This window comes from Dermacentor silvarum, chromosome 2, assembly GCF_013339745.2.
Source record: "Dermacentor silvarum isolate Dsil-2018 chromosome 2, BIME_Dsil_1.4, whole genome shotgun sequence".
Classification (NCBI taxonomy): domain Eukaryota; kingdom Metazoa; phylum Arthropoda; class Arachnida; order Ixodida; family Ixodidae; genus Dermacentor; species Dermacentor silvarum.
Genome location: NC_051155.1, coordinates 66,900,080 through 66,917,120, shown reverse-complemented (window position 1 = coordinate 66,917,120; position 17,041 = coordinate 66,900,080). Strand labels below are relative to the sequence as shown.

The 17,041-nt window shown below is 44.7% G+C and overlaps 2 protein-coding genes across 3 annotated transcripts; both read left to right on the top strand.

Annotated features, from left to right (window-relative positions):
* Window positions 1–123: 123 nt before the first annotated feature.
* On the top strand, window positions 124–3,608 carry LOC119440112 (uncharacterized). 2 transcript variants are annotated; one of them, XM_049661381.1, is made up of 5 exons: window positions 124–1,042; window positions 2,178–2,307; window positions 2,485–2,628; window positions 2,689–2,996; window positions 3,061–3,608. In XM_049661381.1, exons 1-5 carry the CDS (start codon window positions 879–881, stop codon window positions 3,431–3,433), a joined length of 1,119 nt encoding a protein of 372 aa, XP_049517338.1. In that variant the 5' UTR covers window positions 124–878; the 3' UTR covers window positions 3,434–3,608. The 2 variants fall into 2 exon arrangements, with proteins under 2 accessions (XP_049517338.1, XP_049517337.1); XM_049661380.1 differs by having other exon boundaries at window positions 2,485–2,996.
* A 3,357-nt stretch (window positions 3,609–6,965) lies between these two features.
* LOC119440111 (uncharacterized) lies at window positions 6,966–11,719 on the top strand. The gene is made up of 3 exons (XM_049662760.1): window positions 6,966–7,092; window positions 7,457–9,825; window positions 11,681–11,719. Exons 1-3 carry the CDS (start codon window positions 6,966–6,968, stop codon window positions 11,717–11,719), a joined length of 2,535 nt encoding a protein of 844 aa, XP_049518717.1.
* The last annotated feature ends 5,322 nt before the right edge of the window (window positions 11,720–17,041 follow it).

The following is a 17,041-nucleotide window of genomic DNA, read 5'->3' as shown; positions in this document are numbered from 1 at the left end:
GAAGGGAGGCGACGTTTAGCTGCGCAACACCCTCTAGAAAAATATGAAGGCCTTAGTTCTTTTCCCTTTCCACTCGCGCTACGTCAGCAGATGGGGCGGACGCATGAAGGCCGTTTCACATGGCGCGATTGGGGCGAAAAAAATCGTTCTGTCGCGCACGTCGCAGAGCGATTTTCGCTGGCAGCTTTCACATGCGTTTCTGACTGCGCGATTTCAGTCGCAGCGACGCCCAAGGTTGCTCCCTGCTCACAATGTATCCATGCCTGCATCGTTAAATAAAAACAACATGGAAACTAGTCGAATATTACAATATCATATTATTTTTTGAAAATAGAATAGTAAACAATTTTTCAGCCTTTAAACGCGTTGAGACTTTGCGATCGCTTAGTCCGCAGCTGCGGCGAGTGAAAATGCTGCACAAACCGCACAAGCGTGCGGCGTGGTGGGGTGGTTTTGTTTTCTACACTCTAGTCTCTTGCGCTACGATGGAAACCACAAGTCTTCTCCTGGAGGAGTATTTGCTTCTCAAAAAGAAGAAGCTACTATTAAGTGTGCAAGTGCCTGTTTGTAGCAATGAAGACATTGACGACGGCGACGATCATGAGGGTACGTGCCGTATGTCGAAGGCGGCGTCAGCTCCCGACCTGGACAGTATGCAGCTTCTCCTCTTAAATGAATGTGCGAGCTGGAGAAAAAGAAATTGTTGATGAAGCTCGAAAGCCAGAGGCGCTGGTGGGTACGTCCTATTTGGGAAAACCGGAAGCAGGAGTCGGAATTCTACACAACGGTGAGTTCGAACTTGTACATTTAAAGGAAGCTTTTGCTCCGGGGCTCCCATCTAAAAACATCGAAATTGAGAAATTGTTTGTGTTGTGCAGATGCCCTTGCTGATGTCAGGAGACAAGGAATACTTCAGAAAGTATTACAGAATGTCGCCGGAGACCTTTGAAACCCTGCACTCGCTTGTCGAAGCAGGTTTGACAAGGCTTCATGTCGTGCGTGAACCACTGCCCTCACGTGCACGGCTCGCTATTGCACTTAGGTAAGCATGCTATAGCTAAGGAGCATTGGTCTCGGTCAGTGCCTGTCACCACTTCCGATGTAGTTATCTCACGTTACTGTTTTACCCGTTTTGACGCTGTAACTGTGATCTTCAGGAAATAACAGGGAAAGCTAATTCTGACTTATATTTGTCTAAATCTTCTGTTTCATTTCGGGAAGACGTCTTCATAAGCCCCAAAAAATTGTTTCGCGCGTATACGCCTCGTACTGTGTTACATACAGGGTGTCCCAGCTATCACGCAGCACGATTTAAAAAAAGAGGAACGCAGAATTGCCGCACGACTGGCCGCTCGAGGCACTTTGCGTGTATTCGCGGGCTTCTTTCACTCTCGGAAAAACACTTTATGTAGCACGTATTGAGCAACAGAAAGCTGTATCGGAAGTTTTTCATGTAGCTCTACAATTTTCTCATTGACACTTTGATAATTAGGACAGTACTTCTCAAGTTATATATATATATATATATATATATATATATAATTACAATTAGCTAATTAAATTTCAGTAACGAAAAAATTACTGCCGGCTACTTCAGTGCACTGGAAACAATACGCACTAGGCTTTCTTCGCGTAACGCCGTTCCTCTTTCTTTAAATCGCGCTGCATAATAGCTGGGACACCCAATGCAATGGAAATACTATTAACTTTACATTCATTATTGCTGTCTGTTCAAAATAGAAAAACAATGCAGAACACGTAATGTTGTTCAAACCTTCATTAAACCTTGTGCTGTATTTTTGTATTCTTGCATCGAGACGGCACCACCTCCACGGAGGCAACCTTTGCCCTCAGTGATTGACGAAGAGCAGGGCGTCGCTCCTGTTATGGTTACATTTTGGAGTTGGGGTGGAGTTTTGACGACGAGAGGGGACGGACTGTGGGTGCATGTGTCTGTGTGAGAAGGACAGACGCTCTTCAGACCTGACAGAGCGGACAGTGTGCCCGTCCTGTTTACTTGTGATTTGTCCGTTCTTTTTGCACTGCTCGTCAAGGTGTCTTATTATGCTGCGATGTTTTCCTTGTTCTCCTGTATTGCTGAACATAATATAAGCTTCCTTTAATTTTTCCTTTAAACCGTGTTCTTTGTTATCAATCTTTCATACCTTGTTCTTCAGGTACCTCGCATCTGGCATGTACATGCAAGATGTTGCTATTAGCTTCAGGGTTGGCATCTCAACAGTGGCGACCATTGTGCATCACGTGTGCAGGCTGCTGTGGAGAACACTGCAACCTTTGTACCTAAAGGTACGCATTGAGCCACTGTACATGGAGGCGGTTTATTACTGTAATGGTTACAAACTTCGACTCCGGCAGCTAGTTTTCAGAAGTACCTGTGTGCCTGGACTAGCTTGCTTCGGTCACACTTCTATCGAACAATTTTTTTTCCACAACCTAAGAGCAACTTCTTTTGTATGTGTGAAGGTACCGACAACGGAAGCCTGGCAGGAGGTAGCGCAAGGATTCGAGGAAAAATGGAATTTCCCTCACTGTATTGGAGCTGTCGACGGCAAGCATGTTCAGATACAAGCCCCTCCTCATTCAGGCAGCTTGTATTACAACTACAAGGTAATTAATGCGGTAAGTCACATTTGCATAACATGTGCTTATGGTTTCATTTTCTTACAGGGAACATACTCCATCGTGCTCATGGCCGCTGTTGACAGCAATTTGAAATTCATATGTGTTGATGTTGGGGCTTATGGACGTCAAAGTGATGGTGGCACATTGTCTGCTTCTTGCTTTGGAAAATCTCTAGAAAAGGGCTTGCTCGGCCTTCCATCTCCGAAGCAGCTGCCTGGCACAAACATTGTTGCTCCTCACGTCTTCGTCGGGGACGAAGCATTTCAACTTCGTCCAGATTTTCTGCGGCCATATTCTGGGAGGGGCCAGGATGAAAGCAAGCGCATCTTTAATTACCGTCTAAGCAGAGCCAGGTAACTAAAAGCACAAAATTTGCCCTTGCGTATGTTGAATTATTTTTTTTACTTCAATTTGCAGGAGGTGCGTTGAAAATGCTTTTGGAGTGATGGCCTCCCGATTCAGGATCTTTCGACGTGCCATCAATCTGCAACCACAAAATGCAGACTATGTTGTCATGGCGTGTTGTGTCCTGCACAACTTCTTGCGTGATGACGTGATCTACATGACGGCGAACTATGTCGACAGTGAAGATGCATATGGCAACATCACCAGTGGCCAGTGGCGCACCACCCAGGACAGTGGCACCTCAGCAATGTTCAGTCTGCAACCTTCCACTGGGCACAATTATACAAGGACGGCAGCGGAAACAAGAGACCTTTTCTGCTCATACTTTGTGAGTAGGGAGGGTTCTGTGCCTTGGCAACGGGCATCTGCTGGTCTGCGGCCGTGAGAGACAAAACAAGCAGCCACCAGGTTTTGCTGGATGTGCTGTCTGCTAGCCGCTTCTTGTTTGACGTGTGGCACAGTGACACTTCGCATAAGTCAATAAATATATAAATGAAAACAGACATTTCTGTGTTATTGAAATACGAGCACAAAAGGTGAATTTTGTACTTTGTGTACTCCACTTGTTTGCAGGAATAATGCGGCATATTATGTCAGCACTTAGCTTTCGAATGGAACAGTGCACATCAGTTGTATCTTTTATTTGACTTCCATGTTTAACTTTTTGGTTCATTCATTTTTTATTACTGTATATCATTATTTTCATGTTATGCCCCCCCCCCCTCTTCCCTTTGTGATATTGTCAGTTAACAGGCAAAACATGAACCACTTCATTCTCGTTTAAAAGCTTCATTTACCTTGGTTTGTTGTATTGCCACTGGACTGCAAACTGACACAGAGTATTTAAAAAAAATTATTGCTTCATTGGGGTAACAAGTTTTCGTAGATATTTAATACAAAAGGATGTCCAATAGTCAGACTGTATAGGGACCTCCGGTCAAGGTTAGGTGGGGAGAGGAATTACCATACGGTAGCAAATTAAAGCGATATGCCATTAACATAGAGGTAAAAAAGTAGAACAAATATAAGAGAACAAGTTGAGCAGATATACACACAAAAAATACAAGTAAAGAAAAGACAAGTGTGCGAGTATGTAGAAATGTATATCAAACGTGAACTACACGCAAATAACAAGCATAGAACAATGAAGCACATGTATGTGTTCCAATACAAAGCTACACCAATTGAAAAATGAAAAAAAAATTATTGCTCATCTTTTTTTTCATCTTTCATAGGATGCCAACCTACAAACAAGTGTCAAAAACAATTTGACACAGTGACCATGAACAATAAAAAATACTTCACAGTTAATTAACAGCTAATATATGTTGTGCTGATCTCCACACTGGAGTAAACAAACGTGATCAGCCGGGAACTATTGCACTCTTGCCTTTTTTGTAGTTAAATTTTCTACACCTGTACTATTCCAAATTTCTAATTAGCAGACTAGGATAATTGCCGACGCTATAGCATGCTACAATGTGTTGCAGCTCTAGCCGCAGGTGCTGCTGCATGTGATTAGGTGTTTGTTTCATAGCTGGTACAAGTGATAGCACAAAATGAGTTACATCGTCCATTGAATGACTTGCTGTGAGGGCGCCCCTTATGGCTTCAATTCGAAGATCGATTTCCTCGATTTCCTTCCTTGTTTTTCGTTGCTTTCTTGCTCGTCGCTCTGTCGCCTCACTCGAGGTCACAGATGAGTCCTTGCTTGTGCATGGAGCTGTTTTAGGGGAGGATCCAGGCGACGTAAACATATCTTCAAAAATCTCTGTTTCACAATGTTCCTCACTGATGACCGCCATTTCTTCTGCTACGGCGCTTTCATTTTGAGAATGGATTTCTTCGAGTGAAACATTGCTGTTGCTCCTGCGTAATATACATGTAGCTTATTAATGAGCACTCGTACCTTTAAACATGCAGTTGCTCTTACCGGCGTGGTTCAAACAAATCTGTCATGAACCTCAGCCTTTCCATGTGTGGCCAGTTGCTGGATTTGCTTTTCTTTGTGGCACCTGAGCCACTCCTGTGCTCATCTTTAAGGTCTTTCAATTTGCGTCGAAATGTGTCTTTCAGGTTTTTCCAACGGCTTTGTACTTCATCCATGGTCACTGAAAAAAATTCGAAGCAATATAACGAAATGTAAAAGCATAAATTACGTGCAGAAATTTCTTCTCTGTATAAGTGTGTCACCTAATAAGTAGCGCAATCTCTAAAAAAATGCCATCAGCTGATTCATGATCGCATTTCAATGCTGGAACCGGGTCGCTTCCTTCAGTGGGTGGTCCAAAAATAGCTGGGGAATTTTAAAATGGAACCTTGAAATATCAACACCTTGCATTCTGCGACACCTCACACACAATTGAAATAGTTTGCCTAAACTTGGCATGCTGAGCAGGCTTATATTGGCTTGTATTTCTTCATTTCTTCGTGGCCGATCCCTCGTTGTGGTTATGTGCCATAGTACAGAAATCATAATCATCGGGAAGCGAAGATCACGTAAAAGAAGTAGCTGGCACTGACCATATGTATAGCGGACAAATTTGATACACAGGGTGTTTCAGCGAACACTGTAAAATTTATTTAAGGTTGCCTGAGGCAGATAGCCCAATTCAAGTTAATGAGCTGGTCTACTCGAAGAGGCGGATATTACTTGCACAAAAAATTGCAATGCGTAATTGACCAATCAACAATAAATCACTAATTAAGTTTTTAACTAATTATCTGATGGCCCATATTGCAATTTATAAATTGTAGCCGTGGAGTTCGCAAGGCGGCTCCACTTGGAAATAATTATCCGGATGACACTAGTTTCGAGATAATTCCCGAAATTTGCGGAGAAATGCATTGGCGTTTTTGTTAAGCAACTAACAGGAAGCTTGCGTGAAGTTCGTGAAACAGCTTGCGTGAAGTAATTGTTACAATCTCTGCAGGGATTTTACAAAATCCTACAAATTAGTAGTATATTTTAGAGGTTTTAGAGGTAACTGTGATATCATTTTTCAATGCCACGTTGTAAACGTATAGTTCTGTTTTCCAAAAGTTTTGCTATCTTCAAAAATTTTTCTAAGAAAATTGACCCCCTAAATAAACACTCCGCTTACCACAGTCACTAGATTTAAACTTTCTTTATAAAATGCAACAAATCTCATCAATTTCAGTGCAGTCGTTGCTGAGAAAACCAATTTCTAAGTTCCTGTATATGGTACGAGTCCATTTATTTACATGGGAAGAAATGAAAAGGCCGAACACATACCATTAGGGTCGATGGTCCTCATACCTGCCAGCACTTCTTCCCATAACGCTGACCTGTTTGTGGTCTTCTTATAGTCATTAAGCGCGGCGTTCCACAAAAGGGGACGCATCGCGACTTGATCGATTAAAACATCGTTGAAACTTGCGCGCGACATTGCTCCGCTGAGCTTCAAGCACGCGGTAAAACAGGAAAGGGCCTATTTCGACGGCGCTTGCTGTTACGTCACGTTTCTCTTCCAGCGCGGTAAAACAGGAAAGCGTTTATTTCGACGGCGCTTGCTGTTACGTCACGTTGCTCCGCCCACATCGCGCCGATCGCCGCGACTCAGCGACGGAAATTCCAACATGTTGGAATCCCGTCGCGGAGAGCCCGCGACGTCGCGGCGGTCGCTGAGCGACGGAATTCGCTGTGTCGCTGTGTGAAAATCGCGCCATGTGAAACGGCCTTGAGGCGGCGAGCGCGTTTTGCGGTTTTGCCCGTCGCCGCGACACGACGCATCCGCGCGTCCGGATCGCGCTGGTGCGCGTTGATCGCGCGTCTCCAAAAACTCATTCCCCGGCGCGTATGTACAGTCGTACATCTCTTCGCTGTTCAGTCGGACGTGTTTTCCTCGCCGTGAAAAGAATCCCGCCGCGATGCCGTGCAAATGCTGTGTACCTCGATGCCGCGGAAACTACACGGGGGACACGAAGGTGCACGTCTTCAAGTTCCCGAGAGATCAAGCTCTAAGGGACGCTTGGATTCGCGCTGTGCCACGGGAAAACCTCACGGTCACCGAACATTCCACGGTAAGTTTTTTTATTTAGGTGTTAGTTAATTGAAAGAATATAAACGTACATGTGTAAGTGGCTCATGAGCCGCATGTTTGTGTGACCTGTAGCCGTCGGTTTGCTGATTGGAGCGTATTTTTTTTCTAGGTATGTGAACTTCCTTTCATGGACGAGGACATTATTCGAGACGCGACGCATACAGATCAAGCAACTGGCCGCGTAATGACAGTGCCGCTATCTCATGTGCGCCTTCGCCCAGACGCTGTACCGTCGAAGTTCCCGAATCATTCGAGCTACTTGTCCAGAAAGACCGCGAGGAGGGAAGATCCTGACTCCAAGCGCGCGCGAATAGAGAATGCAGCCCTTCAGAAAGCCGTCGCTGAATCCAACGAGGCATTTATCAGAGCACGCGAGGAGGATAAAGTCAACAGTGTGAGCGAACTTGCCAACCACTTAAGGAGCCAAGGGATGAAGTTCTGGGATGTTATCGAAAGAAATGAAAGGCTTCTTCTCATTCACATTGTCGACGATGAAGCACCGTGGTTGAAATACTCTGTTTGCGTGAAAGGAGATTTGAGCGTGACACTACACGTTATGAAAACGGCCGTAAAAAAGCTCGGTGCAAATCTCTGCGTTCCCGAAATCGCTAACAGTAAAAGGGGTATGGAGAAACTCCTGGAAGGCATCGAGAAGTGGGACTGTGACCTGATGTCCAACTCAGTCGCCGAAATTTGCGAGGCTGTTTGTTTACTGTTCGATCAGCTTTGCACGTCCCAAGCAGAAGATGACGCCAACTGTATTCAATTTCTGAAAGAGCAAGTCACCTTGCACCTATCGAAAAAACAGCGCAGGCGCTACTCTGCTGATTTCATGATGTTTTGCTGTATTGTTTTCACTATATCGCCCCATGCATACGCGTTCATACGTAGCCATGGAAGCATCACCTTGCCGCATCCTATGACGATAAGATCAGTGTGCTCGTCTTATGGTATGAGTCCTCAACAAGAGCATCAGAGTGAAACATTCCTCAGCTACATGACAAAGAGAATTTGTGACCTGAAAGATGACCAGCGCTTTGTCACAGTTATGGTTGATGAAATACATATAAAACCTTACTTTGACTACAAAGGAGGCAATATTACCGGCGCTGCAATTAATAGAAATGAAGCTGCTAACTGTGCGCTCGTTTTCATGGTGCGCAGCGTGACGTGTAAATTTAAAGAAGTTGCGCACATCGTGCCGGTGCACCGAGTAGAGGCGGAGTTCCTGCAAAAGACGCTTAAAGACGTGATTTGTGGGCTGGAAAAGATTGGGTACCGGGTTATGTGCATCGTCAGCGACAACAACTCTGTGAACAGAAAAGCGATGTCGCTTTTCGAATCACCTCCGTGTAACAGAATTGTGTACCAACATCCATCAGACCCTTCAAGGCCGCTGTTCTTCGTTATAGACCCAGTGCACATTCTAAAATGCATACGAAATAACTGGATCAATCAGAAGAATGACCAAATTTGTTTCTACTTCCCGGAGATCCAAGGAGACACACCAGAATCAGAGCGAATGCAAACAGCGTCATTTGCAACAATCAGGGACCTTCACAGCAAAGAGTGTGACCAGCTGTTGAAATATGGCTATGGGCTGTCAAGAAAAGCCCTCTACCCTTCGAGTCTTGAAAGGCAGGACGTAAAGCTTGCTTTACAAATCTTCAATGACTATATACCAGAGGCGTTACGTGCTCTTGGAGCAAAGCACAACCTATTCTCTTTCGAGGCCACGGCTACATTCGTCGAGATCATACTCAAGTGGTGGAAAATTGTAAACGTCAAAACTCCATGGAAGGGAGAAAGGCTTAGAGATCACTTCCAACAACCAGTGCCTTCCATTGATAACGATCCAAAAATTTACTTCTTGCACATGTTTCTGAAGTGGCTGGATGAGTGGAGGAACAAAGGTTTTGACAACGGTACTCTGACAAAGGAGACTCACGCTGCTCTCGAACACACCACCTATGCGCTTGTTGAGCTCGCTAGGTACAGCTTCGAAGAGCTTGGAATGTCATATGTCCTTTTTGGGAAGATTCAGACAGACTGCCTTGAAGATCGGTTTGGAAAGTATAGGCAGCTGGCAGGTGCGCAATATCACATCTCCATCAGGCAGATATATGAAGTCGAAAACAAGCTGCGCCTGCAGAGCACCTTGCCTACAGTTTCCCCTGACCAGCACTGGGAATGTGTCCGAAAGCAAGTCGAGGCATTGCTTCCCAGCAGCAACGTTGTTGTTACCAGCCAGGCTCTTACGAAGATGCAGGACGTCGTCCCAGTCCTCGTCTACGTTGCAGGTTATGCAGTATACGGGACCCTTAAAAAGTTGAAGTGCGAGAAATGCAGGGACTCGTTGACCGTGGACAAGAAGATCACAGTCTCTGCCACAAACGAACATTATGGTCTTGTGAAGCAGCTGGACCGAGGAGGTTTAGTTTATCCATCAATGTTTGCACTTAACGCAGTTGCTCATAGCTACGTTGTAGTAGAGCAGCTCGCTACAGAGCCAGCACTGCTTATGATGCCTGAGCAACGCCAGGTGGTAACGAAAATGACGCTACAATTGCTGGCTAGTGAAGAGCAGTCCGACTTCGATACGTGTGAGAATGGCCACACAGTTGAATTAGTGCTTAAACACATCCTGCGGTGCAGCACCAACATTCTTCTTAAGAATTTTTGTAGGAAGCTGAACGACAAACTTCTCGACGCTGCCGATAAATCAAAAAAAAAGGAAAGCCACAAAAAAAAAGGAAAGCCACAACTCTCGAGGCCAAATAACTGCATGCATTGCTTCTAATATAAAGCCAGCACAAAAAGAAACTGGGCTTCGTAAATAAATGTTTTGCTGCTTCAGTTTTCTGGCGTTCTATTCTTTTTTAAATACATGCATGCTTGTTCTTGCAGAAAAAAATGTTTCCGCGCAATGCACCTGCGAGACAACCTCTCTTCAACAGCGTTCCATATCTTTTTTTTTTCAATCCGCCGCATCGTGTGACGTCACGCGAAGAGAGCTAAGGCCTTCATATTTTTCTAGAGGGTGTTGAGCTGCGGCACCAAGTGCCTATTTATATCAGAGGCTCCGCCAACAGTCACCAACGCCGCACGCATTTTGTGCGAACGCGGGCAAAACGCCGACGGCGTCGACAACAGTTCTGAGTGTTGCCGGTGCTACTGCATGTCCAAGTTTATACAGCTGATAAAACTACTATCATTACTCCGTATAGCTCTCTACAAATTTGCTATCGCAATCGATGCTTCGCCTTTCAGGTGAAACTGCGACAACTTTTGAAGCAAAGAGCATTCCCGCTGCAGTAGACGCCTCATACATAACGCAATATGACGATGGCAATACGTTGGGTCCGCATAATGAATCAGTGCTAACTCACTACCGACGAAAGTCATCATGACTTTCGTTATAGCGCAATGTTTTATAATAAAATGATTCAGTGCTTCCATTCCTCTTGCATTTCATTGAATTTTGATCATACTTAGTTTCACATGAAGCAAGTTGCGGTGAAGTAGATTTATTGAAGACGATCACATACCAATTGACACATATCAAGTGAGCCAAATTCACTTCGAAGAAGTTCACTGACGTGTGGCACACGCCTAGTTTAACCAATGCAGTGATACAATTGAGGGTAAATGGGGTTTGCGACTGTGCGGCACATAAGCAGCAGCACGTCCGAATAAAACTAGTGTGCGTTAAACGGGTTAACTGATGAGCGGTACATAAGCAACGTCACATACTGATCGACCCAACTTGTCCCGACGATTTGTTGTGGATGCGGTTTTCACATTATAGCAGCCCAATCGCCTAACCTTTTGACCATAGAATACCCAGTAAAGCTAGTTGGCGACAAAACGGTTAGAGAAAGTGCAGGAGGTGCCCATATAATCCTAATACATGACATTCGTGACGGCCCTCAACTATGTGCTTGCTAACGGTATAAACCTGGGCCACGTACACTTTCAGCAGACGGTAGTCGAGATTAGTATTTATATGAGGATATAGAAGATTCATATGGCTCCTATAACCTTACTCTATCACCCTTCGGAGTAGCCGAGTACCTAAGGCGCTAGTATACTCAGCTCGAAATTGTTGGCTAATACCCAGCTCCGGAGATTGCAGTTTGAATGGAGGCAAAAAGCGAAGACGCCCGTGTGCATCGCAGCGCACGTTAAAGATCCCCAGAAAGGCAAAATTCTCCGTAGACCTCCACTACGGCGTCCAAGTGACGTAAACCGACTATTGACTACTAAATTATACTTTCTCTGGCACGTTTTCAGCTACAAAGTTCCTTTTGGGATGGGTGGAAAATGGTTTTTTTTTTCTTTTTCTACAACGATAGCCAAAGTGCATATAACTAATCTCTCACAACCGTGGGAGCAGACAGAATGGTGAAATCACGAGGACTAGACGGACCACCTTAGTTTCTATGCAATATCATTCTTAGGGTACTTCACGCAGTTTTCGGGGACTATGTAATTTTGTAAGCTTGCGCCTATCTTTGTATCGGTGTTAGTATCTAACCGTTTTTCCGACTACCTCACTCACTGCGTAGATTTTTGTTATTGAAGCAAGAGCATTCCCGCTGCAGTAGACGCCTCATACATAACGCAATATGACGATGGCAATACGATGGGCTGGCATAATGAATCAGTGCTAACTGACTACCGCCGAGTGTCATCAAGACTTACGTTATAGCGCAAGTTTTTATAGTAGAATGCTTCAGTGATTCTCTTCCTCTTGCTTTTCATTGAATTTTGATCATACTTAGTTTCACATGAAGCAAGTTGCGGTGAAATAGATTTATTGAAGACGAGCATATACCAATTGACACATATCAAGTGAGCCAAATTCATTTCGAAGAAGTTCACTGAAGTGTGGCACATGGCTAGTTTAACCAATGCAGTTATACAATTGAGGGTAAATGGGGTTTGCGACTGTGCGGCACATAAGCAGCAGCACGTCCGAATAAAACTAGTGTGCGTTAAACGGGTTAACTGATGAGCGGTACATAAGCAACGTCACATACTGATCGACCCAACTTGTCCCGACGATTTGTTGTGGATGCGGTTTCCACATTACAGCAGCCCAATCGCCTAACCATTTGACCATGGAATACCCAATAAAGCTAGTTGGCGACTACACGGTTACAAAAGTGCATGAGGTGCCCATATAATGCTTGTACACGACATTCGTGACGGCCCTCAACTATGTGTTTGCTAATGGTATAAACCTGGGCCACGTACGTTTCAGCAGACGGTCGTCGAAACTAGAATTTATATGAGGATATAGAAGATTCATATGGCTCCTATAACCTTACTCTATCACCCTTCGGGGCAGCCGAGTACCTAAGGCGCTAGTATACTCAGCTCGAAATTGTTGGCTAATACCCAGCTCCGGAGATTGCAGTTTGAATGGAGGCTAAAAGCGAAGACGCCCGTGTGCATCGCAGCGCACGTTAAAGATCCCCAGAAAGGCAAAATTCTCCGTAGACCTCCACTACGGCGTCCAAGTGACGTAAACCGACTATTGGCTACTAAATTATACTTTCTCTGGCACGTTTTCAGCTACAAAGTTCCTTTTGGGATGGGCGGCAAATGTTTTTTTTTTCTACAGCGATAGCCAAAGTGCACATAACTAATTTCTCACTACCGTGGGAGCAGACAGAATGGTGAAATGACGAGGACTAGACGGACCACCTTAGTTTCTAGGCAATATCATTCTTAGGGTACTTCACGCAGTTTTCGGGGGCTATGTAATTATGTATGCTTGCGCCTATCTTTGTATCGGTGTTAGTATCTAACCGTTTTTCCGACTACCTCACTCACTGCGTAGATTTTTGTTATTGAAGCAAGAGCATTCCCGCTGCAGTAGACGCCTCATACATAACGCAATATGACGATGGCAATACGTTGGGCTGGCATAATAAATCAGTGCTAACTGACTACCGCCGAGTGTCATCAAGACTTACGTTATAGCGCAAGTTTTTATAGTAGAATGCTTCAGTGATTCTCTTCCTCTTGCTTTTCATTGAATTTTGATCATACTTAGTTTCACATGAAGCAAGTTGCGATGAAATAGATTTATTGAAGACGAGCACATACCAATTGAAACATATCAAGTGAGCCAAATTCATTTTGAAGAAGTTCACTGAAGTGTGGCACATGCCTAGTTTAACGAATGCAGTGATACAATTGAGGGTAAATGGGGTTTGCGACTGGGCGGCACATAAGCAGCAGCACGTCCGAATAAAACTAGTGTGCGTTAAACGGGTTAACTGATGAGCGGTACATAAGCAACGTCACATACTGATCGACCCAACTTGTCCCGACGATTTGTTGTGGATGCGGTTTCCACATTACAGCAGCCCAATCGCCTAACCATTTGACCATGGAATACCCAGTAAAGCTAGTTGGCGACAAAACGGTTAGAGAAAGTGCAGGAGGTGCCCATATAATCCTAATACATGACATTCGTGACGGCCCTCAACTATGTGCTTGCTAACGGTATAAACCTGGGCCACGTACACTTTCAGCAGACGGTAGTCGAGATTAGTATTATATGAGGATATAGAAGATTCATATGGCTCCTATAACCTTACTCTATCACCCTTCGGGGTAGCCGAGTACCTAAGGCGCTAGCATACTCAGCTCGAAATTGTGGGCTAATACCCAGCTCCGGATATTGCAGTTTGAATGGAGGCAAACAGCGAAGACGCCCGTGTGCATCGCAGCTCACGTTAAAGATCCCCAGAAGGGCAAAATTCTCCGTAGACCTCCACTACGGCGTCCAAGTGACGTAAACCGACTATTGGCTACTAAATTATACTTTCTCTAGCACGTTTTCAGCTACAAAGTTCCTTTTGGGATGGGCGGCAAATGTTTTTTTTTCTTCTACAGCGATAGCCAAAGTGCACATAACTAATCTCTCACTACCGTGGGAGCAGACAGAATGGTGAAATCACGAGGACTAGACGGACCAGCTTAGTTTCTACGCAATATCATTCTTAGGGTACTTCACGCAGTTTTCGGGGGCTATGTAATTATGTATGCTTGCGCCTATCTTTGTATCGGTGTTAGTATCTAACCGTTTTTCCGACTACCTCACTCACTGCGTAGATTTTTGTTATTGAAGCAAGAGCATTCCCGCTGCAGTAGACGCCTCATACATAACGCAATATGACGATGGCAATACGTTGGGCTGGCATAATGAATCAGTGCTAACTGACTACCGCCGAGTGTCATCAAGACTTACGTTATAGCGCAAGTTTTTATAGTAGAATGCTTCAGTGATTCTCTTCCTCTTGCTTTTCATTGAATTTTGATCATACTTAGTTTCACATGAAGCAAGTTGCGGTGAAATAGATTTATTGAAGACGAGCATATACCAATTGACACATATCAAGTGAGCCAAATTCATTTCGAAGAAGTTCACCGAAGTGTGGCACATGCCTAGTTTAACGAATGCAGTGATACAATAGAGGGTAAATGGGGTTTGCGACTGTGCGGCACATAAGCAGCAGCACGTCCGAATAAAACTAGTGTGCGTTAAACGGGTTAACTGATGAGCGGTACATAAGCAACGTCACATACTGATCGACCCAACTTGTCCCGACGATTTGTTGTGGATGCGGTTTCCACATTACAGCAGCCCAATCGCCTAACCATTTGACCATGGAATACCCAATAAAGCTAGTTGGCGACTAAACGGTTACAAAAGTGCATGAGGTGCCCATATAATGCTTGTACATGACATTCGTGACGGCCCTCAACTATGTGCTTGCTAACGGTATAAACCTGGGCCACGTACGTTTCAGCAGACGGTCGTCGAAACTAGAATTTATATGAGGATATAGAAGATTCATATGGCTCCTATAACCTTACTCTATCACCCTTCGGGGTAGCCGAGTACCTAAGGCGCTAGTATACTCTGCTCGAAATTGTGGGCTAATACCCAGCTCCGGAGATTGCAGTTTGAATGGAGGCAAACAGCGAAGACGCCCGTGTGCATCGCAGCGCACGTTAAAGATCCCCAGAAGGGCAAAATTCTCCGTAGACCTCCACTACGGCGTCCAAGCGACGTAAACCGACTATTGGCTACTAAATTATACTTTCTCTGGCACGTTTTCAGCTACAAAGTTCCTTTTGGGATGGGCGGCAAATGTTTTTTTTTTTTTCTACAGCGATAGCCAAAGTGCATATAACTAATCTCTCACAACCGTGGGAGCAGACAGAATGGTGAAATCACGAGGACTAGACGGACCACCTTAGTTTCTATGCAATATCATTCTTAGGGTACTTCACGCAGTTTTCGGCGGCTATGTAATTATGTATGCTTGCGCCTATCTTTGTATCGGTGTTAGTATCTAACCGTTTTTCCGACTACCTCACTCACTGCGTAGATTTTTGTTATTGAAGCAAGAGCATTCCCGCTGCAGTAGACGCCTCATACATAACGCAATATGACGATGGCAATACGTTGGGCTGGCATAATGAATCAGTGCTAACTGACTACCGCCGAGTGTCATCATGACTTACGTTATAGCGCAATTTTTTATAGTAGAATGCTTCAGTGATTCTCTTCCTCTTGCTTTTCATTGAATTTTGATCATACTTAGTTTCACATGAAGCAAGTTGCGGTGAAATAGATTTATTGAAGACGAGCACATACCAATTGACACATATCAAGTGAGCCAAATTCATTTCGAAGAAGTTCACTGAAGTGTGGCACATGCCTAGTTTAACCAATGCAGTGATACAATTGAGGGTAAATGGGGTTTGCGACTGTGCGGCACATAAGCAGCAGCACGTCCGAATAAAACTAGTGTGCGTTAAACGGGTTAACTGATGAGCGGTACATAAGCAACGTCACATACTGATCGACCCAACTTGTCCCGACGATTTGTTGTGGATGCGGTTTCCACATTACAGCAGCCCAATCGCCTAACCATTTGACCATGGAATACCCAGTAAAGCTAGTTGGCGACAAAACGGTTAGAGAAAGTGCAGGAGGTGCCCATATAATCCTAATACATGACATTCGTGACGGCCCTCAACTATGTGCTTGCTAACGGTATAAACCTGGGCCACGTACACTTTCAGCAGACGGTAGTCGAGACTAGTATTTATATGAGGATATAGAAGATTCATATGGCTCCTATAACCTTACTCTATCACCCTTCGGGGTAGCCGAGTACCTAAGGCGCTAGTATACTCAGCTCGAAATTGTTGGCTAATACCCAGCTCCGGAGATTGCAGTTTGAATGGAGGCAAAAAGCGAAGACGCCCGTGTGCATCGCAGCGCACGTTAAAGATCCCCAGAAGGGCAAAATTCTCCGTAGACCTCCACTACGGCGTCCAAGTGACGTAAACCGACTATTGGCTACTAAATTATACTTTCTCTGGCACGTTTTCAGCTACAAAGTTCCTTTTGGGATGGGCGGCAAATGTTTTTTTTTTCTCCAGCGATAGCCAAAGTGCACATAACTAATCTCTCACTACCGTGGGAGCAGACAGAATGGTGAAATCACGAGGACTAGACTCGCTGTTTGCCTCCATTCAAACTGCAATCTCCGGAGCCGGGTATTAGCCCACAATTTCGAGCCGAGTATACTAGCGCCTTAGGTACTCGGCTACCCCGAAGGGTGATAGAGTAAGGTGATAGGAGCCATATGAATCTTCTATATCCTCATAAAAATACTAGTCTCGACTACCGTCTGCTTAAACGTACGTGGCCCAGGTTTATGCCGTTAGCAAGCACATAGTTGAGGGCCGTCACGAATATCATGTATTAGGATTATATGGGCACCTCCTGCACTTTCTCTAACCATTTTGTCGCCAACTAGCTTTATTGGGTATTCTATGGTCAAATGGTTAGGCGATTGGGCGCTGTAATGTGGAAAACCGCAGGCACCAAC